This window comes from Eumetopias jubatus, unplaced genomic scaffold (assembly GCF_037043125.1).
Source record: "Eumetopias jubatus isolate StellerSeaLion01/CBP00866 unplaced genomic scaffold, mEumJub1_p1.0 scaffold_4, whole genome shotgun sequence".
Taxonomy (NCBI): domain Eukaryota; kingdom Metazoa; phylum Chordata; class Mammalia; order Carnivora; family Otariidae; genus Eumetopias; species Eumetopias jubatus.
Genome location: NW_028274810.1, coordinates 88,694,308 through 88,719,142, shown reverse-complemented (window position 1 = coordinate 88,719,142; position 24,835 = coordinate 88,694,308). Strand labels below are relative to the sequence as shown.

The 24,835-nt window shown below is 56.7% G+C and overlaps 1 protein-coding gene across 2 annotated transcripts in view; it reads right to left on the bottom strand.

Moving 5' to 3' along the window:
* Positions 1–10,197: 10,197 nt before the first annotated feature.
* The window catches only part of RUNX3 (RUNX family transcription factor 3), a 60,769-nt gene continuing 46,131 nt past the window's right edge, over positions 10,198–24,835 (bottom strand). For both annotated transcript variants that reach the window (XM_088022562.1, XM_028114054.2), the window contains 2 exons: positions 18,028–18,186; positions 10,198–13,244 (listed from right to left, as the gene is read on the bottom strand). In XM_088022562.1, the coding sequence (XP_087878688.1) occupies positions 12,715–13,244; positions 18,028–18,186 (689 nt within the window). In that variant the 3' untranslated portion in view covers positions 10,198–12,714. The remainder of the gene's footprint in view (positions 13,245–18,027; positions 18,187–24,835) is intronic.

The window sequence follows — 24,835 nt, the reverse complement described above, 5'->3', positions numbered from 1 at the left end:
AGATCATGGCCTGAGCTGAAATCAAGAGTTGGATTCTCAACCGACTGAGCCACCCAGGTGCCCCAACCCCTTTGTTTTCTTCTGAGAGTTTTATTGCTTCCGTGTTTACATTTAGGTCTTTGATCCATTTTGAGTTGATTTTTGTATATGGTGTGAGGTAGGGGTCGAAACTCATTTTTTTCATGTGGGTGTCCAATTGTCCCAGCACCGTTTGTTGAAGAGACTAGAAAGAGACAATGTTTTAAAGAAAAATGTCAAGTAAAATACTAGTGTAGCTGATATAGCAAAAAGTGGGAAGGTGGTACTTGAGTGGGGAGATGTTCTTTCTAGTGGATTCTTGCTTCTTAAGTATTTCCTCTGTCCTGAGGACATGCTCTGTTCACTAAAAGATGCCAGGACTGAGGTGATTATGGCCACTGGTCTCCTACCCAGAGGGGCAACTTGGCAAGACCCCAGCCAGGTTTCCCCTTCTCTGCTTTTTCTAGCCCTACATCTATGAACAAGGGGTCTCTGGGAGTAAAGAGGAGTGATCTCCCTCACTTGCTCACCCAGTACCCGGCTGCTCCCTCCTCTTCCCCTAACTGGACCTTGGTCCAGCTGCCAGGCCCAGCACCTCTCCCATCTGGCCAAATGCATTTCCAAAAACAACCTCAAGAGCATTTGGATATGTTTTCTTGCCTGGACTAATGACACTTCTGTCCACATCCTGGGCCCAAGTTCCCATTGGGTGGGGTGGCAGTCCTCACCTCCTGAAAGTTGGTGGAAATGTGTGGTTTTTCCTTTTCTCATTTTGCTTTTGGAACATAAGTACCTTTCCAAGTCTCTCTGGCCAAAAGATGACAGTGCAGGCCTTTTGGCCTCCCTGCCCAATCCGAGTGTCTCCATGTGTTGCCCATCTTCCCATCACCCACACGGTTCCAGGTGTATTCATTTCCTAGACTATCAATACAAAGTGCCACACACTGGGTGGCATAAAATACCAGAAATGTATTCTCTCACAGATTGAAGACTGGAAGTCCAAGACTGAAGTGCCCTCGGAGTTGGTTCTTTCTGGAGGCTCTGAGGGAAAATCTCTTCCATGCCTCTCTCTTGGCTTCTGATAGCGGCTGGCAATCCTTGGTGTTCCTTGACTTGTAGAACATCACTCCGGTCTCTGGTCTTCTCCCTATGTTTCTGTCTCCGTGTCTTCTCCTCTTACAAGGACACCATTGGATTAAAAGCCCACCCGACTCCAGTATGACTTAATCTTAACTAATTACATCTGTAGTGATCCTATTTCCAGATTAGTTCTCATTCTGAGGTTCCGGGAAGGGCATGAATTTTGGAGGGGAGACTATGCAATCCATGGCACCAGGCAATGCCAAGGGCATAACTGGGAAAAGGCTGTAGCTGACACTCCGTTTCTGAGAGCCTCCTGTGTGGTTCTGCTTCTAACAGCCTGCACCTGAGCCTGGGAGTTAGCGCTGACATGTAGCACTTCTTCCTCCATATGACGGGGGTGACCAGATGTACTGCTCATAGTCTGTGTGCCAGCCCGTGAACCAAACCTGAGTCCTTTGCTCCTCTGACAGGTGACTGTAGAGAACTGTGACCATGAGGCCACAGGTGTGTGTCTAGGGATAGAGATAGGGACGACAGAAGCAGATGACATGGGGAGGGGGTCTGACGCACCTCTTCACTTACTTGGATCCTCTGGATCTGCCCAGCCCTGATTCCGAGTGGTATATGATTTCTAGTCTATACAGGGTTGCTGCTATGCCCTCCTACCCTTATGACCTGGTGGATCTGATAATCCCTAGCTCAGTTTGGAAGCTCAGGTAGTAGAGTTGCTTCCTGTCCCAGGTGCTCCGTCTTTCTTAGGATCCGGTAGCAGGCCAAACACTGTTTTTCAAAAGGAGAGTCATTTTCTGCTGCTGACAACCCTAAGTGTCTGCACTAGCACACTTCTACCAGGTTTGCCAATGACTTCGCCCAATATCCTTCTCTTGCTCTGTGGAATCTTCTTGGTTGTGTGGCTTGAAGAGCAGGGCATCATAGCTTGGACCTTGGCAGAGTCGTCTCTCTCTTCATCTCAGAGCTGATAGCTTTCTCTGACAAATGTCAGTGAGGATGTAGAGAAAATGCACTGTTGGTGGGGATGTAAAGTGGGGAGGCTGCTGTGGAGAACAGTATGGCGGCTCCTCAAAACATTAAAAACAGGACTACCGTATAATCCAGCCATTTCACTTCTGGGTATGTACCCCGAAGAACGAAATGCAGTGTTTGAGGAGATATTTGTACACTCATGTTCATAGCAGCACTGTTCACAATAGCTGGAACATGGAAGCAACCCAAGTGTCCAACAACGGATGAATGAACGAGCCTAATGTGTATCCATACAACAGAATAATATCCACCCTTAAAAAAGAAGGAAATCCTGTCATATGTCAATGTGGATGAACCTTGAGGACGTTATTCTAAGTGAAATCAACCAGTCACAAAAGTACATGCACTGTATAATTTCACTTATATGAGGCACTGAGAGTAGTCAAGATCATAGAGACAGAAAGGAGAATGGTGATTGCCAGGAGTTGGGGAGTTATTGTTAAATGGGGATAGAGTTTCATTTTGACCAGATGTAGAGTTCTGGAGATGAACGGTGGCGATGGTCACACGACAATGTGAATATATTTAATGCCACTTACAATGGCTAATGTAGACTTAAAGTGGTTAAGATGGTAAATTTTATGTTATGCGTATTTTAACACAATTAAAAGCACCCACTAGCATTCTAATCACCTAACAAATAGGTCAGAGTATTATTCCCAAGTGTGGTATATGCTGCTTCCAAATTCAAAGAGGCCAAAGAGGGTGCCTTTAAACAATAGATTCCCTCCAAGTTCTAGAGGTCAGAAGCCTGAAATCAAGGTGTTGGCAGGGCCATGTTTCCTCTGAAGGCTCCAGGGGAGAATCCATTCTTTGCCTTCTCTAGCCCCTGGTGGCTCCAGATATTCATTGGCCTGTGGCTTCATTACTCCAATCTCTGCCTCTCTGGTCACATTGCTTCCTCCTGTTCTCTGTGTATGTCTTATAAGGACGTTTGTCATTGGATTTAGGACCTGCTCAGATAACCCAAGATGACATCTTCATCTTGAGGTCTTTAAAGACCCATTTTTTTCCAAATAAGGTAATATCTACAGGCGTCAGGGATTAGGACATGGACATATCTTGGGGGGGGGGTTTTTTTTTTTTTTTTTTGTCTCCTGCATGGTAGAAGAGGAAAGGTACAACATGTGTTGTCTCCCAGGTGTCTCAGCCCCTTGGGTCCTTGATATCTTCATCAACATGATGGACCCCTGAATCTTCATGAGGTTCATCTTCTACCCTCTGGCACACATGGTCTTGCCCCTCCCTGCTCCCCAGATTCACAGCAGCAGGGGAAGGGGGGCATTGGCCTATGAAGGGGATGTGGGTAACTTTCCAGAAGCTTCCACTACAATGTCCTCGATAATCTTGACATTCCACAGACATCACCCAGGTCCATCGTGTAGACATTGCGTGAGTGTTGGCTGCTAACAGTGCACATCTGCCCCTTTCTCTGGAGACCTGCTCTCTGCCCAATAGTAGGGATCTTACCAGGGAGGTTAGGTCTCTCCTGGGGATCGGCAAAGCCACAGTCTGGCTGACCGACACTGGAGTCCAAAAGGCTGGCTCTCGGTGGGGAAGGGGCACCTCAGTGGTGCCGTTCATGCTCCAGAGGCCCCTGGGAGACCAGAGTGAGGCCAGTCTCCAGCCCCAAGACCTCACCAATTAGCTCTCTCCCCTTGCTCTGTCCCCCGTCCCTCATTCCACTCCTGAAAGCCCACGGCCCACAGATCCCTACCTCTGGATCTGCCTCTGGGAACCGGAGCTAAGACAGTTGCTGGCCATGATCTGACGGGGAACAGGGCCTTAAGAGAGGCCCTGGGCAGGGCCAGGAAGCTGTTCTGTGGCCCCTGCCTTGTAAGGGCCAACGGCTCTGCGGGTCTGCCCGCTGGAGAGACGGCAGCAAGCCCAGCAGCTGAGATTGGGCGGTCCCGTGCTGTCCCCTCCTCAGAGGGACCCTCCCGGGCCTAATGTCGCCTCCCGGCTCCCGGTCTTCCTCCAGCTCACTCTCCTACTTTATTTTTTACAGCCCTTATTATTCTCTGAAACCAGGTGACGGATTCGCTCGCGGCCTCCCTCTGATCCGAGGGCCCGGGACCCTGGTGCCTTCGCAGCTGGCTCTCAGGCACCCGGCACGCCCTGAGGTGCTGAACCAACACCCAGCGAATGAGTAAAAGAGCAGGCTGATGTTCTTTCACTTAAAGTGGACAGAAGGGAAGAATTTGGGTTTTCTGCAGAGATTCTAAAGCGAAGGCCATTTCTGGGGGTCACTGGGGTGGGAGAAACCAGGTCAAGGCAGGCTGTCTTCCAGGTGCTGAAAAATCCCGTCGGCCCGGGCCAGACCCTCAGTGGCCGGGCTTCTTGTTGGGTCTGGCGCAGACCTCAAGGGAACGTAACATTTTTAATAAAACCTCAGAGTCAATAAAGCCGAATGGTCTCTGTGCCTCTCTTGCCCGCCCCAGCTGTTGACTTTAGAAGTCAAGAGGTTGGGGTGTTGCCCAATCCCCGCGTAGTCCAGGGAGATATAAGCGAGGAGGGCCTGGCCCATTTTCTGTGAAAAAAACACAAAACAAAACAAAACTCACTGGGCCCTGGAAAGATTCCACCGCCAGCCAGAATCAAAGGTCCATTCAGAGCGACAGAACTCCTCACATTCGCTGCTAATGAAAACCAAATTTCGCGTCCCTCTGAGCATTTCCAGGGGCTGCAACTGGAAGGGGCCGCCATGGAGCTCTTGGCCACCCCTCCTGCCACCAGGAGGGCCCCACCGTGTTAAAATCGTTTTATGATGATATGGGCCTCGTATTTTTCTAATTTCAGGCGTTGGTGATTTAGGACTGAGTTGTTTTCATGGAAAAAGAAATAGAACTTGTGTGAGGCAGGGCGAGACGGCCACCTCGGCAGATAGCCCCCTGTGTGCGGGTCCTGGGGGATTGAGCCCCATGGCCCACCTCCAGGGAGGCCTCGTTCATGGGGCGTCCTCTCGGAATGGGGAAGGATGGACTGGGGGGTCACCAGAGGGTTCAGAGACACGGATTTCCGTCTTTCGATTTCCTGCTTTGTGGCTCTCAGAATTGCAACCCAGAAAGGCACATACTCTCAGAAGCAGAGAAGGGGCCATAACACCTTGTGTTCTTTCTGCTTCTGCTTTTTATATTATTATTTTTTTTTTATTTGAGAGAGAGAGAGAGCACAAGCAGGGGGAGAGGCAGACTCCCCATTGAACAGGGAGCCCAATGTGGGACTTGGTCCCAGGACGTGGGATCATGACCTGAGCCGAAGGCAGACGCTTAACAGACTGAGCCACCCAGGAGCCCCAACTGCTTCTGCTTTTTAAAAGAAAAGACCAAAAATTAGAAAATGATTTCTTTTTCCTTTCTTTTTCCCTTTGATGAACAGTCTTCATGCAAGTACGAGCCATGGGGCACAAACCCAGGTGTGCAGGAAATAGTGCCTTTTCCCTGAGGTCAGTTCTTACTTTGAGTTTCCAATACCTTCAGCTGCTGATGGGGAGCAAACAGCCTTTTCAGGTATTGCTCTGCCCTCACTAGAATCGGGAGGGAATTCTGTTCTTGGTCCTCAGTTTCCTCACCTGTAAAATGGGGATAGTGATAGTATACACCTTAATGAGCTGAGTTAAAAATGGCAAAATATTTGGCAGGCAGTATTAGCTGTTGTTGTTGTTATTATTTCAAAGATAAATGCAAAGAGAAGGCACCAAACCTAGCACTGCGTTATCAAGGAAGGCTCTCTGGAAGAGGTGATGCCTCAGCTAATGTCAAAAGCTTCGGTCCAAACCCAATCTTGAACTCCTCTGCTTGCATATTTAGGGTCTAGAAATTTAATAATATATGATCCCCCTGACAAATGTGCTCATTTTGGAGAACTTTGGAAAACACCAAAAAATATAAAGAAGAATATGGAAAACAGTTATAACCCATCCTTTCAGTGATTTCATTCTAGATCACTTTTGTTTCTATCTTTAAAATGCATTAATTGATATATTGTTATACAATGTATACCTGGCTAGAAAAATGTTTATTCCTGGAAAAGTACATATTTATAGAAAATAGAGTTCTGGATGGGGGAAAAAAACACTGACAATATCAACAATGCTTATCTTTGGTGGGGTGGGATTGTGGGCGATTTTTCTTGTGCTCTTTTTGGTGATCTGTATTATCTCCCTTCTCTCCCATGACTATGTATTATTTAGAGTCGTTTTTTCATTTATTTATTATTTATTTATTTTTGAGAGAGACTCTTAAGCAGGCTCCACACCCAGCACAGAGCCCAACTCAGGGCTTGATCTCACGACCCTGAGATCATGACCTGAGCCAAAACCAAGAGTCAGATGCTTAACTGACTGAGCCACCCAGGCACCCTGTTATTTAGTGTAATTTTAAAATGTGATTTTACAATTTGTAATACATAGAACTTGGGAACCTCAAACTCAAGGTCTTATAACTATTACATCTTCAGGCCACAGAGGAGAGTGGGGTGGCTGGACCAGACTCTGAGCCCTGAATGCTTTAGTCTGAGAGGCTGCCTGTGCCTTGGGTGTGGTGGTCAGGGGGTTTGTCATGAGGCAGGACAACCTGTGGGGTGGGAGGTCAGGGAGAGGGCAGGGCTGTTGTTTTTGCACGGCTGTCAATAACAAGAACTATTATTGCAACCTTGTCTCCGGTGGCTCCTTCAGAGGCTACAACCCTGAGAAACCGAGAAAAACAGAGCTGAGGTTTAGGGCCTGGGGTCCTTCCTGTGACTTCAGTATTAAGAGTGCCTTAGGAACGCTTTGCTCCTCCTCCTGCCATTTTGCACAGGCTCCGCCCTCCTTTGCCTGGACCATTGCAGTAGCTTGTGAACAGGTCTCTGCACCTGCGTGCAGCCCCCCTTCCACACCACCACGGTGCTATCCCCACCAACACACACCTATCTGAATGTGCCGCCACACCTCAGCTTGGTTCCCCAGTGTCTGCAGAACCAAATCCCCTCCGACTGGCCGCCGGCCCCTGTGACCTGGGCCCCCCTACCTCCCCAATCTGTTGCTGTTACTCCACTTTTCCCACTGCCAAGCTCCCGTCCTTCAGGCCTGTGCACAGGCAGTGCCCTCGGCTTAGAAGACCCAGCTGCCGCATCTCTGCCAGGTGAATTTCCTGATCTTTCCGTCTTGTCTCATCCACACCAGGTACCCCATGGGTCAGCACACCTGTTTTCCTGTCTGTCAGCCCCATGTGCGCCTCAAGAGCACGGCTATGACTTATTTGCCAGTTTCTTCCTGCTGTCTGGCAGCTGCTGGTACGGTGGGGCTTGGGTCTATGCTTGGCGAATGAGTGAACAACCCTGGCCAAGGCCTTGCAGACATCAGGCCGAAAGAGCAGAGTGGGGGGTGTGGCTCAGACAGCTGCCGCCCATTAGGACACCAACGAGGCCACAACTGTTTCCAGCAGTCGGCGTGGACACAAAGGAAGGGTGGCTCCAGAAGACTGGCTCTGGGGCTGTTCTACTCTCCTTTCCCCTGAAGCCTTCCTCCTGGCCGGGCTCAGGGCAGGCTTTCTCCACGGGTGAATATAAATATATAAAACAGCACGAGTTTAGCTGCAAAACTAAAAATAGGAAGCCTGGAATCCGGCCCTCCAGGCTCCTCTCGCCGCTAGACCACACAGGTGTGGATGCGGATGTTGGGGGGTGCGGCCCATCCCCCTTCCAGCTCCCTGGCCCTCGCGGGGAGGAATGGGGGCACTCCGAGTTTCCGCAAGGAACAGTTCATTCTTTCACTCTGGCTGCCCCCACCCCCATTTGTTTGACAGCTCATTTCATTTACGACCCCAAAATGAACCGACCCACTGAGGTGCCATTCCCTGCTCATGTGGCCAAGCGGGTGTCTGGTGAGGCTGAGAGCTGCCCCCTGGGCCATGCCAGCGGGGGGAGGGGGGGAACCTGGGTGCCTGTGTTTATGGGGTCTGCGTCTAACCCTGATCCTCCCCGGAATACCCCCGGCTGGCCCCCCAGGAGTCTTCTAAGACCCTCACAATATTCCCCTTGGGCACGTGTCACTCTCTCGGGCCATAAAATCCTGCCAGGACGTCCCTCTCAGAATACGAGCCAGAGCCGTCCCTATGGCCGGAAGCCCTGCAGTTGCAGGACTGCTCCGAGGGGGGGCAGTGCTTTGTCTGGGGGCCACATCTCCTCTCAGGAGGTGCTAAGCACAGCCCCGTGCCCAGGAGGCCACCTATGGGAGCCCCAAGGCCTGCACCGCCGCTCTCAGCCTATGGCCAGGCCAGCCACACACACAGGCCGTGGGGCAGGCGTGGGGTTTGGTGAGACGGTAGGCCCCGCCCAGCCCAGAGCAACTCCCGGAGCCTCCAAAATGGAGTTCTGGAGGCCAACGGGCTCCCAGACTCTGGGACAAAATGGCCTCCTCATCCCGGACGGGCTGCTTCATGTCCTGAGCTCCTGATGGCGGCTCAGGGGAGGTGGGGGCGCCTGGCCAGGGCTCCAGGACTCTGGGGTGGCTGAACTAGGGATGTCAAACTTTCCCTCAAGCCAAGTAAACCGCTGTCCCAAAGCAGGGCCTTTAGCGATCATGGGACCTGTGATTCCACTCACGCACTGGTACTCAGACACAGTGTGAGCTCAGGTACTATTTGAATAGAAAAGGAAGCTCAGACAGGGACGGGGACCACCCACTGCCACACAGCTAAAGGGGGGAAAGCAAGTCGTTCTTCCAACCAAGACATTTCCCCGGGCCCTTCTGAGGATGAACCCTCCAAGATTAGGAAGTCCCTCTGAACCACCACCCTGAGGAGAACTTGCATGCTCCCCATCTGCTGCCACCTGCAGGCCACCGTGGTTACTGCAGCACCGTCCCCACAGCCCTAAAGCTCTGTGACCCCCGCACCCCCCGCGGCCAAGTCCCAGGACCTCTTCCCGCCTCAGTTCCCGTCTTGGATGCGCTGGGTGCGCTGGTCCGTGCCTGCTGGGGGAAGGCGATGGAGCTTTGAGTCAGGGGCTGTAGAGGTCACAGCTCCTCTCCCGGCAGCCGTGGCACCAAAGTGTGGCTGGGGGGGAGGGGCTTGAACTGTGGTCCCCTCCTAATCTCCACGATTGCCTACAAAGTGACCCCAACTCAACCCATCTCTGGAAGCAGAGTGTTGGCCTGTTCAGGACCAGCCCTGCTCATGCCAGGTAGACGCCACCCGAGAACACTCACAAGAGAAATTCTGCAGCTGTGGTTGGGGGCTTGCTGAGAGACAACCTGCCACCCCTGGGGCCCAAGGGGTGCTATGGGGGCAGGGGCCTGGATCAAGGGTTTAGGCCGAGGAAAGGGAAACTTCCTGTCGGGTGTTGGGTTTCAGGCAGACCAACCTAACGGAAAGGGGCAAAGTCTTGGGATTAGTTTTGAAGTATTTTCATTAGAGAATAAGGTCTGTTCTATGAAAATTCGCCTCCTCAAGTCCCACCTGGACAGGCACGGGCGGCCAGGCCTCTTTGCTGGCAGGCACCAAGGCGGGTCCCCATGCAGTCACATGCACGGCACCCGCCGTCAGCCACAAACAACTCTGGGGAGATGTGGGGCCAGGTGACACCCTCTCTTTGCACCTTTACTGCCTCATCTGCAAACTGGGGGAGCTGACCCAGCTGCCTGCTTTGTAGTTCTGATTGCTGCTAAACTGCCGCTGTCCCAGCAAACACAGGCCCCAGAGGGGCTCTCCCGGAGGCTGTGCTCCCTCTACTCGCCTCTGCCCCCGCCCCACTCCGAGCCTGGGGAACAAGATGGGGTACGCTTCTCCTTCGGTCTACTTGTGAGCGGTGGTGGCAGCATGAAGACCTGACGTTCCTCTGGGTTTCAGCCTCGCCACGAGGAGGCCGCACTTGCCCAGAGTGGTCTCCTTGGTCATTACTGACGGAGCTGGATGCAGGAAGGCCAAGGTGCTGGAGGTCTCCAAAGCAGTGGGTTTAGTCCTATTCCTGTCCCCAGGCCCTGCCCTGTTCCTCCTTGGCCATGGTGGGAGATTCCCCCCACCCCCACCCCCCGCCTTCCAACCCCATACACACAGCCCTAGAAGTCTGGCATTGGGATCCTTCAACACATCTCAGAGTTATATTATTGTAACAAATCAGTCAAAATTCCATTTTACAGTTAAATAGTACAGAAGACAGTTTACTGTACAGTGGGTTGTGCATTGAAAACAAACACACTAAGCAAATTATAGTGCAAAGCAGTTTCCACCCCTCCCCCCCTTCCCAGCTCTGGGACGGTTTCACTGAAGATGTGTGTGTGGCAGGTATTAACACCTCGACATGACAATATGTCACAAAGGCTCTGTACCTACCACCACCAAGCTTACAGTAATATAGTATCAAAACCCCTCCGTTTCCTTGTGCTTTCTAAATCAGTGTGTTCGCCTAGGACAACTTTAAAGCAGCCTTGTAAATAAGGACCCATTTCTAGCAGCCCGAGCCGTCTGTACCCACTATGGGCCTTAAAAACAGACCCGGCATGGCTGTCATCACTTTTAGTCGGGGGGGGCGGGGCAGGGAGATCCATGTATTTCCTGTCTCTGCCCCTACCAGGGCTTGACTATCAGGAAGGGCTAGTAATCCAGAATGGGGCTACAAAGTGCTGAGCACTGGGAACGCCAGGGCGCCTCCCACGCAGGCCTGGGGCCAGTCTGCAACCACAGAGAACAGGCGTGAAGGAGGTACCAGGGCAATGGATTTGTAGCTGCTTCCTGAGAAGGGGTGGGGAGCCCCCCTGGGTGCAGGGAGTCAGCAGGACACCCCAGCAGCTATCTTGAAGAGATGGAGACTGCTTTTTCCAGTGAGGACAGGACCAGAGAAACTGCAGCGGGAGGGGTTTGAGTAAGATCACCAGAAGGACTTCCTAGCTCGCTGGAGTGTGTATCCGGTGCGCATCATCTGGTTACAGGTCGGGGGTGGCACGGCAGGCCGAGAGCTATCACAGAGACAAGGACGGAGGGCAGGTCGTCACATCCACAGAGGATGTGGCTGAAACGATGACTGAAAACCACACGCTGTCTAGCCCTTACGGGTTTTCTTCTCCTCTCCACTTGTGCCTTTTTAGAACTAAACTCAGACATGAGCATCTATGCAGCCTGAACCCCTGGGCAGGTCCTGCCTTCCCATCTGCAAACTAAAGGGGCAACACCTCCCCCCTGAGGACAGGGGGTGCCGCACCGAGGCTGGCCAGCCCTTCGGTCCCACCGCCCCGCAGCCGCGGCTCCCCACCTCTCCACTTCCTCTTGGGCAAATGTCTGCGGGCCGCAGATGTGAGCTCTAGGGTCGCCAGGGGTTCCCTTGGGTCCCCACCAACGTGGGCCTTCGGCTGGAAGTTGGTGGGACACCAGAGGGCCTAACAATGCCACACTCTCAGAAGGCAGAGGGCCTGCTGGTCACTACTGTAGGGCTTTACCTCTAAGAGACCGTGGGTTTAAAAATGTTTGATGCTTCTTATTCTAAAATCAGCTTTAAAAACTGGTTTTTGTTCAAGCCTGCTTTTGGAGCACAGACTGGCTCAAGATGGAGCACTGTCAGAGGCTGGAAGATCTGGCCAGGCCTGCTCACAGGGGTGTGCACAGCTTGGCTGGACCAAGGTGGGATAGGGTTGCTGAAATCTGACCCCGTGACCTCTCACACCGATGCCTTCTGCTAGGACCTCTCTGGTGCCGGTGCTCTTTCCAAAAATGGCAATTCTGAGACCAGCCAAGGGAGGGGCGGAAGGGGGATCCCTGGCCCTCCAGCAAGAGAACAGAGGGTGAACGCCCTGGGCTGGTAAAGTGCACGGAGGACCTGTCTGCAGGTGTCTTTCCTGGTTTTAGGGACCTGCTGCCATTGGCTAGTCTCCTCTGGGGCCTGGGACCCGCAGACGGCTGAGACAGGGCGGGAGGCTTTCAGCTGTTAGGGATTCTAGGGAAGCAGAGCTGGGTGGGGTGGGGGGACTTCTCAACCCATCTCTGCCGGTGACTTCCTGGGGCCTCTGGATGGGTCCCGTCCCCGTCTTTACAATGAGGGGAAACCCTCTCAGGGGTGAGGAGAGCTTCCAGTTCTGATTCAGTTTGCATAAATGCTGAGGGAGGGCTGGGCCCGTGGGGTGACAGGGTCTCTGAGGAAGGGGAGGGGGTGGGGAGGTCTTTCAGGGCCCCGTGGGTCAGAGGCGGGCCATGTGGGCCAATGCCACCTCTCTCTGGAACAGATGGTCTCTGCCCCCAGGGGACCTGGGCCCTGTGATAGCACCGGGCATGGCTGGGGACAGCCAGGACATGCCAGGGGAGGTGGCAGGAGGATACCTTCCCACAGGAACGTGGGATGAGATGAGGATCTGAGCTATAGGGGCAGCGTCCTGAGGGAGGTCCCTACCTATCTGTACAGCGACGTGGCTGGACTAGATGCTCTCAGAGCCACCCACCGGCTCCAGGCCCCAGGACTCGTGGACCCTGGGCCCATGATTGGCCCAGGAGCGTAAGTCCCATTCCTGCCCCGAGCCTCCGCGCCGGGCCAGCCGCTTGCCGGGAAGGTTCGTGGGGTCCCTGCCTCCGTCGGGAGCAGTCCGCCTTGACCCGGGGGGAGGGGTCAGTAGGGCCGCCACACGGCCTCGTCCATGCGGCCCGGCGTGCTCAGGGCGGTGGGGGAGTTGCTGTGGCTGCCGTCCGCCTCCACGCTGTCGCTCTGGCCGCCCAGGCTGGGGTTCATGAGGTTGCCGGCGGCGACCGACGCGCTGCTGGTGCAGGAGGCGAGCATGCGGGTGGGGGAGCGGTCGCCCCCACTGCTGCCGCCGGCCACCATGGAGAACTGGTAGGAGCCCGAAGACGCGCCGTAGTAGAGGTGGTAGGGGGACGGGTTGGCCTGGAAAGGCCCGCTCTGGTTCTGCGGGGCCCCCGGGTAGGGCGGCGGGAGGTAGGTGTGGTGGAAGCGGCTGGTGGCGGGCATGCTGGCCACGCTGAGGCCGCCCGAGGGCGTGGCGCTGTAGGGGAAGGCGGCCGACATGGCGCCCGGGTAATGCATCCTGGGGTCCGGGAAGCGGCTCTCCGTGAACGTCTGCAGCGCCGGGAAGGAGCGGTCAAACTGGCGGGGGTCGGAGAAAGGGTTCAAGTCCGAGGTGCCTGGGGGACAGCAAGGGGGACAGTCAGCCGCAGTCTGACAGCACCCCGGGGGGGGGGGCTCTTCAAGAACGACCTTGGGAGGGGCACCCGGCTCCGTTTCGGCTCAGGTCATGATCCCAGGGTCGAGAGATCGAGCCCGGCGCCCAGGGCTCTTGTGTTCAGCAGGGAATCTGCTTAAGACTCTCTAACCGTCCCCGCTGAGCACGTGTGCTCTTTCTCTCTCTCCAATAAATAAATCTTTTCCTTTTTTAAAAGATTTTATTTATTTGATAGAGAGCGAGCACAGCAGGGGGAGTGGGAGAGGGAGAAGCAGGCTCCCCGCGGAGCAGGGAGCCAGATGCGGGGCTGGATCCCAGGATCCCGGGATCATGACCTGAGCGGAAGGCAGACACTTAACGACTGAGCCACCCAGGCGCCCCAAATAAGTAAAAAAAAAAAAAAAAAAAAAAAAGAATGAAGCGTCGGGGCTCGGGTTCACCAGCCAATTGCAGGAATCCCTGCTCCTAGATCTGCCTCTGCTCTTACTGCCCTGGGCTGCTTGCAGGCTGGAGTCTGCCTGACTCAGAATCCGGCCCCACCTGGGAAGCAGGTGAGAGCAGGTGCCTGGGCCATGGGCCTCTGCTTTTGGCTCCCTGCTGCTGGGTGTGCGCACCTCTCCTGCCCAGGTGGGGCTCAGGTAGCTTCCACGAGCTCCTGCTGGTGTTGTGGGGGCTGGCTCCACAGTCGGTGTCTGTCCCTCACCCTGGGCCTGTGTCCCCAGGGCTGTCCTGTGGGCTGGGGCTGACCGGTGGCCAGACAATGAAGAGATGCCACCTTCACTTGGCTCAGCAGCAAAGCGAGATGGCAGCCAGAGGGGGCTTGGTGGGCCGAACCCGCCTTCACACGGGGGTACCCAGTGTCCAGCCCAGGCCCTGCCCTAGTTCCTGCAGGTATGGCTCCTCATTGGACTCCCAGACAAGGGCCTCTCAGCCTCTGCCCCCTACTCTTGCAGTCACAGACCCCCTAAACCTCAGCATTCAAAGGGGCTTCAGGATTGAGTCCAACCCCTTCAGTAGGAAAACTCAGGCTTAGAGAGGGTGAGGCACTTGCCTAAGGGTCACACAGCATACTGGACCTGGCACAAAATCCTAGGGCTCAGCTTCTGAGCTCTGGAATGTGCCTGATAGGTAGCTGTCCTGTCTCTGAGGCAGGCCAGCACAGCACTTATCCTGGGTCTGACACTTACTGGTTGTGTGTCCTTGGGCAAGTCACTTAACCTCTCTGTGCATCCATCTTCCCACATGAAAAATACAGACAGTAACAGCTGCTAAGGGTTAAATTAGTTCCTACATGTGAAGTGCTGAGACCCACACAGAGTAGAGGCTCTGATGAGGGTTTGCACTATGCACCGGCTGGGACACCTACCTCTTGCTCTGAGCACCCGAGAGAACTGGCCCGTGCAGAGCCCTGCAAAGGGGAGTCCCTGACCCCGGGCTTTCCTCGTACCCTAGCCGAGGGGGTGACTCTAGGCAGCAGTAGAGAGGTGGATGAACCCCCAGTGGTGCTCCCAAGGGCAAGTCCGTCTGGCCCCAAACCCTCTGTGCTACCCCCACCAAATAGGACTCAGAGGGAGACCTGTCCCTGTCACGTGGCCGGCTCTAGGTGGGCCCTGCCTGCTCTGACTGAGGCTTGGCTAAGGGTGGCGAGCTGCAGGTCCCCTCAGGCCTCTAGTTTCCCCAGATCTGCCTGAGGTGCTGTGTGACCTCAAGTGACACCTGTAACTTCTCAGGGCTTTGGGATCTTCCTGACTCCACTGGGGGTGTTGCCTTAGCAGCGGGCTCTGATTCTGGTCCTGACTGTGAATCAGAACAGAACAATGCTCCCAGACTCCAGGTGAGTGGATGGGGGGGTCAAGGCGTCGGATGACTTGGGGCCTTCTGGAGCATCTAGTATTCTAACAGGGCCCCTGGCTGGTCAGTGCTGCCCTGGGGTGTAAGGGGTCAGAGGTGCCTGGCTCCCCACCTCAGCTCAGCACACCAGGGCAGGAGGCCTTGTGGGCAGTGCCTGGCTCCCCGAGCAGAGCCAAGCACGAGGTTGAGACCCCCACTCTGAGCCCCGGAAGTGAGTGCCGCCCACGCAATGGGAGCTCCATCCTCCAAACAAAGGAAACCCAAGCAGGGACCTCAGAACAAGACAGTAGGGGGCTGCAGCCCGGGAGGCACAGGGCCCAGGAAGCCCAGGGCCATGCAAGGTGGACCCGGGCCTGGTGCGTGTGGCCCTTGGAGTTCCCATGGGCTGGGGGCTCTGAGCTGGGCTCACCCAGACTGCCACTGTCCTCTCCGGCCTCAAGGCCCGGGTGGTGGGGGAGGGCCTGCCCTCAGCACCCCTGTGGCTGCTACCCCCCACCCCCAACCCAGTAGCCCCAGGAAACCCGAGCTGGTCGGCTGAGGAGCAGCCAATCCCAACACTGGAAGGAAATGTTTATTTTCTTCTCCAAGTTGCCCCAGCTGCTGCATGGTGGCTGAATGAGGCCTTTGAGCTGTGAGAAGCCCCCACCGTGGGCAGCCACAGCTGAGGGGGCCGGGGGCTGGCGTCTGGAGGGGTCGGGGCCTCGGCACTGCTTACTAGTGACCAAAGCCAGGGGGTCAAAGCTATTAAGGGGCGTCGACAGAAGTGACGGTGGGGTGCCCCGAGAGGGATCCCCAGGATACAGTGTGAGGGCAGAGGCTCAGCCCACCACAAGGGGAATGCCAGTGAGGGGGCCCCAAAGCCGGCCCTGCCAACATCCCTCTTCTTCCCACATTCCAGATGAGAATACTGAGGTTCAAAGAGGTGAAGTAATCGGCCTGAGATCACGGCCGGGTTCTGGCACAGCCGGATCCCTAGCCAGGTCCACCTGATGGCAGAGTTCACTGCAGAGAGCACAGGCCCCGGGAGAGGGAGGGCTAGCTGGGGCAGAGGGCCACACAGGCTGTGGGCGTGGAGGGAGGGCCTGGGGGCCCTGCCTCAGGATGCTGCAGAAGGGGCAGGACGGGGGGTCAGCCACGCCCCGTACAGGCCCAACCTCCTCTCCTCCCAGCCCCAGGCCAGGGTGGAGGTAGGGACCAGGCCTGGTCCTTAGTGGCTGGACTGGGGGCGGATAGGCTTGCCTCAGGCTCCGTAGGCACCAATTTCTAAGCCATGTCCATCAACTGTGGCAGGGGAGAGGTAGGTTTTCCTTCCATGGGAGCTCCTGCACAGGAAGCCATTGTTTACCCTCACCTTCTAGATTCTGGGGCTCCCAGGCTGGGCTCCAATACCCACTGGGCCCCAGCTGTGCCCACGGCAGGGAGAGGCCTGGAGTGTTAGGCTAGTGTACCTTGACAAGGGCTGGCCTGGGGGAGATGGAAGCAGGGACAGCTTTCGGGCAGGGGTGGACAGGAACCTGGAGAGCAGATTACCTCTCCCGGTCTCTTGAGGTCAGACCCCCATGTGCAGGCTCCCCCGGGCTCAGAACCACCGACTGTCTCAAACTCACTAGCCCATGGGTCTCTCCTCACCTTGGGGGCTCAGCAAGGCCAAGAACAGAAGCTTCCTATCCCGGAAAAGAAGGGACCATCTCTTCACACTTCCAGGCTGTATCAAGACCCCGGCCACTGCACCATGCCGAGTGCACATGGCAAGGGCTGGGGGAAAGGCCTCCCTTAGCGGAGGGCCCCAGTAAGCCCCAAGCTCGTCCTGGAACATGGAGAAGGGGGTCAGTTCGCACCCCCACCCTGGGCTCTTCCTGCTTGGGGCCCCCTTGTCTGCACCCTCAGAAGTACAGGAAGTTCCTGGGAGCAGGTGCGTGGGGGACTTCGGACCTGGTCATCGATGGGCCCTATCGATGGGCTCTGTGACCCAAGAGGGACTCTTAATCTCTTGGGCCTCAGTTCACTCCTCTGCTAGATGGGTTGTAAGCAGGCCCTGCAGGAATGGCCACTCAAGGGACGTGCTTCTGTCCAGCACTACGGAGAAGGGCTCTCTGCCCCGCCTGGTCCAAGGGCCCACCGCCCACAGGCTCCTGTGCCCCAGCCTGCTGGCTGAGAGGGCCGGGAAAAGGGAAGAGATGCTCCTCACTGGGCCATGTATGGACCTGCCCCGGGGCCAGGCATGCGTCTCCTCTGCAAGGCCATCTCGTGCCTGCCGCATCCACCCAGGCAGTGGGGACACAGACGCTGTCTGGGGCCTCAGCTCAGAGGCCGCCCTCGTTTTCTCTGTCTGGGAGAAGGCTCTGGGCCAAGTGGAGACTTTTCCCAGGAAATGCTGTGTCTCCAGGGCTGCGCTATCGCTTTGCTGTTTACAAAGGTTGCCCGAGTGCTGTCACGGCATCAGAATGTCGCCCCAGCCCTGGGCAGAGACATCCACCACTGGCCCTCTTTCAGATGGCTCAGGGCACGTGGGATCCACAGGCTCCTTAGATATAGTCACGCCCCAATTCTAACGGGTACACTATGGATTAATACCCATGTCCCTCAGGAGACCGTGAGTTCCTGGAGGCAGGGCCTGTGTCTATTCGTGCTGATCCCTCGCATGGCACATGGTGGGTGTCCGTACATGTTTGCTGAGTGAATGAATGAAGGGCCTAGCCCAGGTCCGGGCGCAGAGTATCCCCAGGAAACATCTGTAGGAGCCAATGCGCAGAAGTGCCCTCTTTCATCAAACAAGGCAGTGCAGTGAATGACCTTCAAATGAGCCTTTGGTCTGGAGAAGCAGGACCACGTCCAGGGTCCCGTCCACCCCCACTCCACCCCCCCCCCACACCCCGGCTCCCCCCGTGCCATACCTTGGATGGGGGTCTGGGCCTGGCTGCTATAGTGGCTGGTGGTGCTGATTGAGCCACGGGGACTGGGCGTGCTCGGGGTCACCCGCATGCGCAGCCGTTCCAGGTCCCCGAAGCGGTCAGGGAACGGCTTGGTCTGGTCCTCCAGCTTCTGCCGGTGCCCTGCAGAGGATGGGGAGCCCATCAGCGGCTGGTTCCCGAGAGTCTCGGGGACAGAAATGCCTCACTCTGCTGGGAGGTTCTCCCTGAGACCTCTGCAGGGACAATCCTCAGGTGACTACCGACCTCTTTGCTGAGGTTCCCACAGGCTTTCTGGACAGAGAGTGGCCACGATGTGCTGCCTTGGGGATGCCATGATGGGTCTGTCTCACCCCTGCCTGCTTCTTGAGTAGGAATACACATGCTTCTACTTGAACCTCTACTACCCACTGTGCAGAAGGGGAAACCGAGGCAGCAGGCCTGTGGAAAGTGGCTCAAGGGGGCTCCTGTGGGACTAGGGAGAGAACCCAGGAGTGCTGCCACCCTCTGCCTCCCAGCGTCCCAGAACCCCCGCTCCCTACAAGAATAGCAGAAGGTGGTCCTACGGTGTGACAACCAGCTGCTCCAGCCCTGAGCCACCCTGGGACCCCCAGTGTGCGCTTCTCCTCTCCCAGCCTTGGCCTTCGACAGAAGGGAAAATCCGCCGGGATGAGGAGAGGCCTGGGGCACTTCTGGGCAGGGCTGAGCTCCCACCTCTGACTGGAAGCTGGGGACGGCGGACCAGCACCCCTGGCTTGGGGCATCACACCTGGAGAAACTGCTAGCATTTCCCATGACTTCTCTGCCGGGGCCCACTCACGAAGGGCCCCAGCTTCGTCTCCCGGGCCCTGGGGGTGTGGGCAGGGTCGGGCTGCCACGCCCCTGCCTCTGCGCGCCTAGCTGAGGCTACCCTCATGGCTTCCGAATGACGTCAAGCTTGCGGGGACTCCCCCCGCTTTTTTCAATTACTCATTTTATATTTCACAAGCAACACATGAACCGCTACAAAAATAAAAGCATTACAGAATTACAGGTCAGGCTAACGGCTCCTTTGAGCCACCCTAAACCCCTCCCCAGAAGCCCCCACGTGGTCAGTTTGGTGGTCTTTCTTTCCAGCCTTTTTTTGGTGTCACAGCCTGGAAAACAGAGAGCAAGTTTCTCACAGAACCTCTTGAAAGGTCTCAGCCTGGTTTGTCATTCTCTAGCTTGCTTTTCCAGGAGCACATCTGAGAGTCCCACTTCAGTTTCCTGATCTGTAAAATGGGGGGAGTAACCCAGCCCCACGGTAACAGCGGAGTTCCCGCTACACCTTGGGAGCCCTCCCTGGGGCACAGTGGGAGCTCAGCGAGGAGGAGGAGGACCGGCCCCTAGCCGGCAGATGTCCCTTGTCCTGCCTGTCACAGCCCCAGAGGCTGCAGCTCACTCAGCCCGTCATCCTCTAGGATGGATGATTAGGCTGTTTTCACGTTTCCTCCGCTATGCACATGCGATACTCTCAGGAACTGCCCTCCTCACACCTCTTTGTGTCTGAGGATTTCTCTGGCACGGGCTGGTCAGCCAGACACCAGCCGTTAGCCTAACATCCGAGGCTGGACCGTTCCCTTCCACCCCGACCCCGATCCTGACCCTGGCCCTGAGGCAGGAGGCCAGGCAGACAGGGTGGCCAGGTTCTCTTTTTACAAAGAGAATTGCAGCTCAGAGAGGTGAGGCTTGCCCTCGGTCACACAGTGAGGAAGAGAGAAGGATGTCCTGGGTCTGGGGTCCCTTGGACAAGCACGGGGAGCAGCTAAGGGAGAGCGAAGGCTTGCCTGAGTCCTCGGGTCTGCGGTGACATGCCGGGCCTCCTGGTTCGACAAGGAGAGGAGAGAGAAGGAGGTGGGAGGGAAAGCAGAAACCCTCACTGTCCTTCCTGAGGCCCGGACACAGGCTGGGGGCCTAGAAAAGCATGAAATGACTAGTGACTGCTCTTGGGAATGAGGAAACAGAGTTGGGAGGCCTCAAAATGGGTTTGATTTCTGATTTTCAAAATGGGGATGCACACGCCCACACACGCCCAGGCTCCCTGCCCATCCCTGCCTCAAATGGGCATCTGAGGGCTCTTAGAGATGAACCCATAGTCCCAGGAGCCACAGTGGGCTCAGCAAGTCATCAAGAAACGGGGAACCCACTTCCTCTCCGGAGGACGCCTGAAGCCTGGGGCCCAAGGGACACTGTCAGCTGGGATGAGAACACTTGGCTTCCAGCCAGGCCCCCCTGGGCTGCCTCCCAGGACCATCGGTAAGGGGGCAAACGGAGGCGGGGGTGACTTGAGCTGGAGCTGGGGCTGCAGACTCTGATGCCTGTGGGGGCCAGGCAAGTCACGTAAGTGAGGCACATGGGATGGTTGCGGAGTGGGGCAGACTGGAGAGGGTGTGCCCTGCAGAAGGGGTAGGTGTCACCCGGTCCAGCTGGCCAGTGCCCTGATGTGGGTGGGCCCAGTGTGGCCAGAGCTTCCAGTTTACCAGAAGAAACCTGCTTTGATGTGAAATCTTTACATGTTGGCAATTAATTCCAATACTGAAAAAAAACAAAACCAAAACCCCAAACCCCCAAACCAACCTGTAGGATGTGTCCTGCTCACAGGCTGCCAGTTTGCAACCTCAAAGTTTGAGATTTCATTTTCTGGTGGGTTGGGTAACTTTAGCCAACTGAGGACTGCTTAACGGAGACCCCTCGGGAGGTGGTCTCTAGGGGAGTGTTTCGGGGCTCAGCCCGAGGGGCCTTGGAAGACATGCTGTTGACACGGCTGTGGTAGCCACCGAAAATGGTGGGGTGATGTGGACAAGCTGGAGGACAAACGAATTCAGAACAATCTCAACAGGCAGGAAGTCGGCCGGGAAGACATGGGGGGACTGCAGACTGACCTGCGAGCAGCTTGGGTGCAAAGATTCTGGGTGTCTCAGTCAACCACAAGCTTGACGTGAGCCAATGGGGCTCTGCGAGAACTGGTGCAAAACCTCAGGCCTTGTCATTACCGTCACTGTGGAACGAAGTCCTGTCTCTGAGTCACACTGTGTACCAAGTGTTCACACTCGCTCCTGCAGCCCAGCGGAAGGAGGGCAGGGTTCCCAGCCAGCCCGGGCTCAAGGACAGGCCTGCCGCCTGTGCGGTCTTGTGGCCTCACTCGAGTGCCCGCCCCCGCGCAAGCTGCGGTGTCCCCTTCACAGCCAAACAAGGTCTCCGAATGCGCTCCAGCCACACGGGCCACTTGTACCCCAGCGCTTGCCACGGGAGGCAGGATTATCATGCCCATGTCAGAGACCAGGACGCCGGGGCCGCGGTGGTGAGTCTGGGACACAAAGCTGGGACGGCGGAGCCAACACCGGTGTGCAGACCCCCGAGGCCAAGTGCACTGAATGTTCTTCCTCCTGACAGTCTCCTTTTTGCTCCCACTGCCCAGGTGGGGCTACTGAGGCTTCCGGCTGAGATCTGTGCGAAGCGGTTGGTTTGGGGTAGAAATCAGGTCATCTGGCCCGAGAGCACGCCCTCCACCATATGGGGGCTCTGCTTCGCCAGGGGCGCGCTTCCTGGAGCAGGGCCGTCGTTCTAACAGTACTCTGCGACTCGCCTCCTTGCGGCTGTGGAACTCTGGAGCCACTGCCAGGGAGGGGCCAAGGGAAGCTGAGGTGGCTCCACGTGGCCAGGGCGCCAGAGAGTCTCTGAGCCACAGGGCCCCGGCCGTCACATTTGGAGCAGAACGGAACTTCCTGTGCCCGAGGAGAGATGGGCTTACAGAATAGACCTCTTTCATTTGGCCACCCACAGCGGGAACGGGCTGGGAGCTCTGGCCCTGCTCACGTGGTCACCTGGGGCCCAGCCCTGTCATACCGTGCCTCAGTTTCCCCCCCGCACAGCTTGCTCACGGAGGCCCCTCTAACTTTGAAAGTCTCCGGCTGATGCTTACAGAGCTCAGCCCCTGGCCATATGAGGGCCTCCAGAAGGAGAGAAGGCAGGGCTGCCTTGACCGCACGGCTCGGCCCCCACCACCCGCCTCCTCTGGTGCTGCTTTTCCTGGCGTTCCTCAGGTAGTCTCTGCCTCACACCTCAGAGCCACAGCGCAGGGGGAGCCCCTGCCACGACTGCTTCCCTGTCCCTCGGGGCTCACCCCAAGAGCCCCTGCCCTGCAGGCAGACCCCTCGCCCCCACACCGAGCCCCTGCTGCACTTCCACAGGCTCCTAGCAGTAGCCAGCATGACCAGAAATAAAACCAGCCTCCAGAACTCACGGAACGCTTCCTCCGCTCCAGCGTCTAAGTCGTCCACATGCCCTGCCTGGCTTCACCCTGCACCGTCCCTATTCTGTAGGTGAGGAAGTGGATGCTGGCTGAGGGTCAGCGACATGCCTGAGGTCACGCAGATGGCTTGAGTCCATCTTCTCTTCCTGGAGGCCATCCTGCTAGAAAGGGGCCTGGGTTTTGATCATCAGGGGCTCCAGACAATGGGTGTTAGGACCCAGCCCAGGCCCAGGGCCCAGACAGGCTCTCTGCAGGCCCAGGAGGGTGGGCCTGGGGAGAAGAGGAGAGGGTCTCAGTGGACTCCCCCAGGAGCCTTGCTCTGCTCTGAGGCTCAGGGCTGAGAGTCCAGCTCTCTAACCATGCTTTGCTCTAACCCACCAAGCCCCTCTCCTCTTCTGGGCCTCAGCTGCCACAGCTGCGATGTGGTTTCCCTGCAGGATGAGCTGCAGGACAGACCCCAAGTGTTTAAAAGGAAAACACTTTGCAGGGAGGATGGAGACCACCTGAGTAAGGCCCCACCTGGGCCCACCACACCTGGCCTGGGCTGCCTGTCACCTCCAGGAGCTGGGCTCAGATCAGGACACCCCTGCAACACCACCTCCCTTTGTGCTGGGACCCTCACTTGTGGAAGGGCGGGTCCCAGTGGCCCAGGCCTGTACGAGCCAGCTCTCACCCACTGGTGATCAGGGGTAGGTCACTCTCCCCCTCGGGGCTTCAGCTGTCTCATCTGTAAAATGGAGATCCCATTCTGACTCCTGAGGGTGTGGACATGCTGCAGGAATTAGATGGGCAAGATGGACAGTCTGGCCTTGGCTTTCAAGGAAGGTATTTCTGGGCTCCACAGTTCTTCCTTATTGGTCTACATAGGGTGCCCAGCCTCGCAGATGTTTGAGGAGGGTCAGAAGAAGGGGAATGAACGCTGGGGCCCAGCCAGACTGCGTGATTCACCCAGGGTCACGCAGTGCTGGAGGCAGAGGACAAGGGCTGGGTTCTGGGTTGGGGGCTCCCTTACTACCAGTCCCAGGGCATCCTTCATCACCACCAGCCGGGCCAGCATGGGGTCCCCGCACCTACCAGGTACCTGGTGCTTCTGGGGGAACCAGTGGGGCCATCCCCCGGCCTTCACGCTGGCCCAACGCCAGCCCCCGTAATGAGACTGGCAACCACTTTTGCAGGCATCTCCGATGGGCCAAGCACTGTGCTAGGTAGGCCGTGCATGGCATCTACAAGAGACCACAGCCCTCTGAGAGGCTGCAACCATTGCCCCCATTTTACAGATGGGAAAGTGGAAGCACGCGGTCAGGCCAAACCTGGAATGGTCAGCATGCTGCATGAAGCTTGGCAGCTCAGGTCTTGGCTTCCCAAGACCTCCAAGAGAGGAGTGCTATGTTGACGGGTGCTGAGGCTCCACTGGCAGGAGACCAGCTCAGCGCTCTGCCTCAGCGGGGTGGGGGAGGGACAGGAGGCAAAGGGGATGGGAAACAGGGAGAAGCAGAGCTGGGCAGGGCTCAGGAAGAGCATCGGCTACTGGGAACAATGTGGGCCCCCGTGACGGGGCCTTCACCCGTCTGAAGCCACTCGGCCGCCTGGCCGGGCCCTGGTGCGGTCACAACCCAGACACAGCAGCCGCTGTCCGCCCAGCCGCGGGGTGGGGCACCCGGGCCCGAGGCCCGCTCTGTGGCCTGTCAGGAGATTTACACCCGACTCTTAACAACCGCGCGCGGACTCGCAGGCGGGTGCTGGGCCCCGGGTGGTCCGCCTGAATCGGCCCCCTGTGAGCAGATGAAAGCTGGTCGGTGGCTGGGCAGGGAAATGGGCTGGCGGGGGGCCAGCGGGCAGGGAGGCAAGCGGCTCCCTCCCAGGGCTGCAAGTGGGGCTTCCATCGGCCTGGGGTTGATTAGGGGAAGCCGGGAGGTCTGAGGTTAACCCCTTCCCTCCTGCTGGGTGCACTCCCCTGGGGATCAAGGGAATTCTGGGAGCCGGGGGGCCAGAAGCCGTTGCCTCTCTGCAACCCCAGCATCCCTCTGCCTCCCCACACCTGGAGCTGCAAACGAAACTGTGGCAACTTTAGGACCCTCAAAGGCCCAGAGACAGGTTTAGTTAGGGTCACTTCTCCTGCCCATGCTGTCTGGGGCCCCCAGCAACCACTGGCTCTGTGCTCACTTCCTTCAGACCTCTCTGGTCAAATGTCACCTCTTCAAGAGGGCCCCCCCCTGGATCTGCTCCCTGCCCGTGTCCCATCTGTGCGCTCTCCATCCCTCCCCCCAGCTCTGCTTTTTCTTCCTAAGACTTCTCACTACCTGAAATTAAGTCAGCTCATCATTTGTTTACTTCATTTATTCAACAAACAGTTACTGAGTACCCCCTGAGTGCTCATGTCTGTATGTGGGGTCTAGGCCAGTACCTGGCAAAGCAGAGGAAAGAACCTCTGCCCCGTGGAGCATATACACTGGTAAGGGGAGATGAGAAATAAATGAGTGAACTCTACAACATCTTGGAAGGTAATCAGGGCTCTAGGTA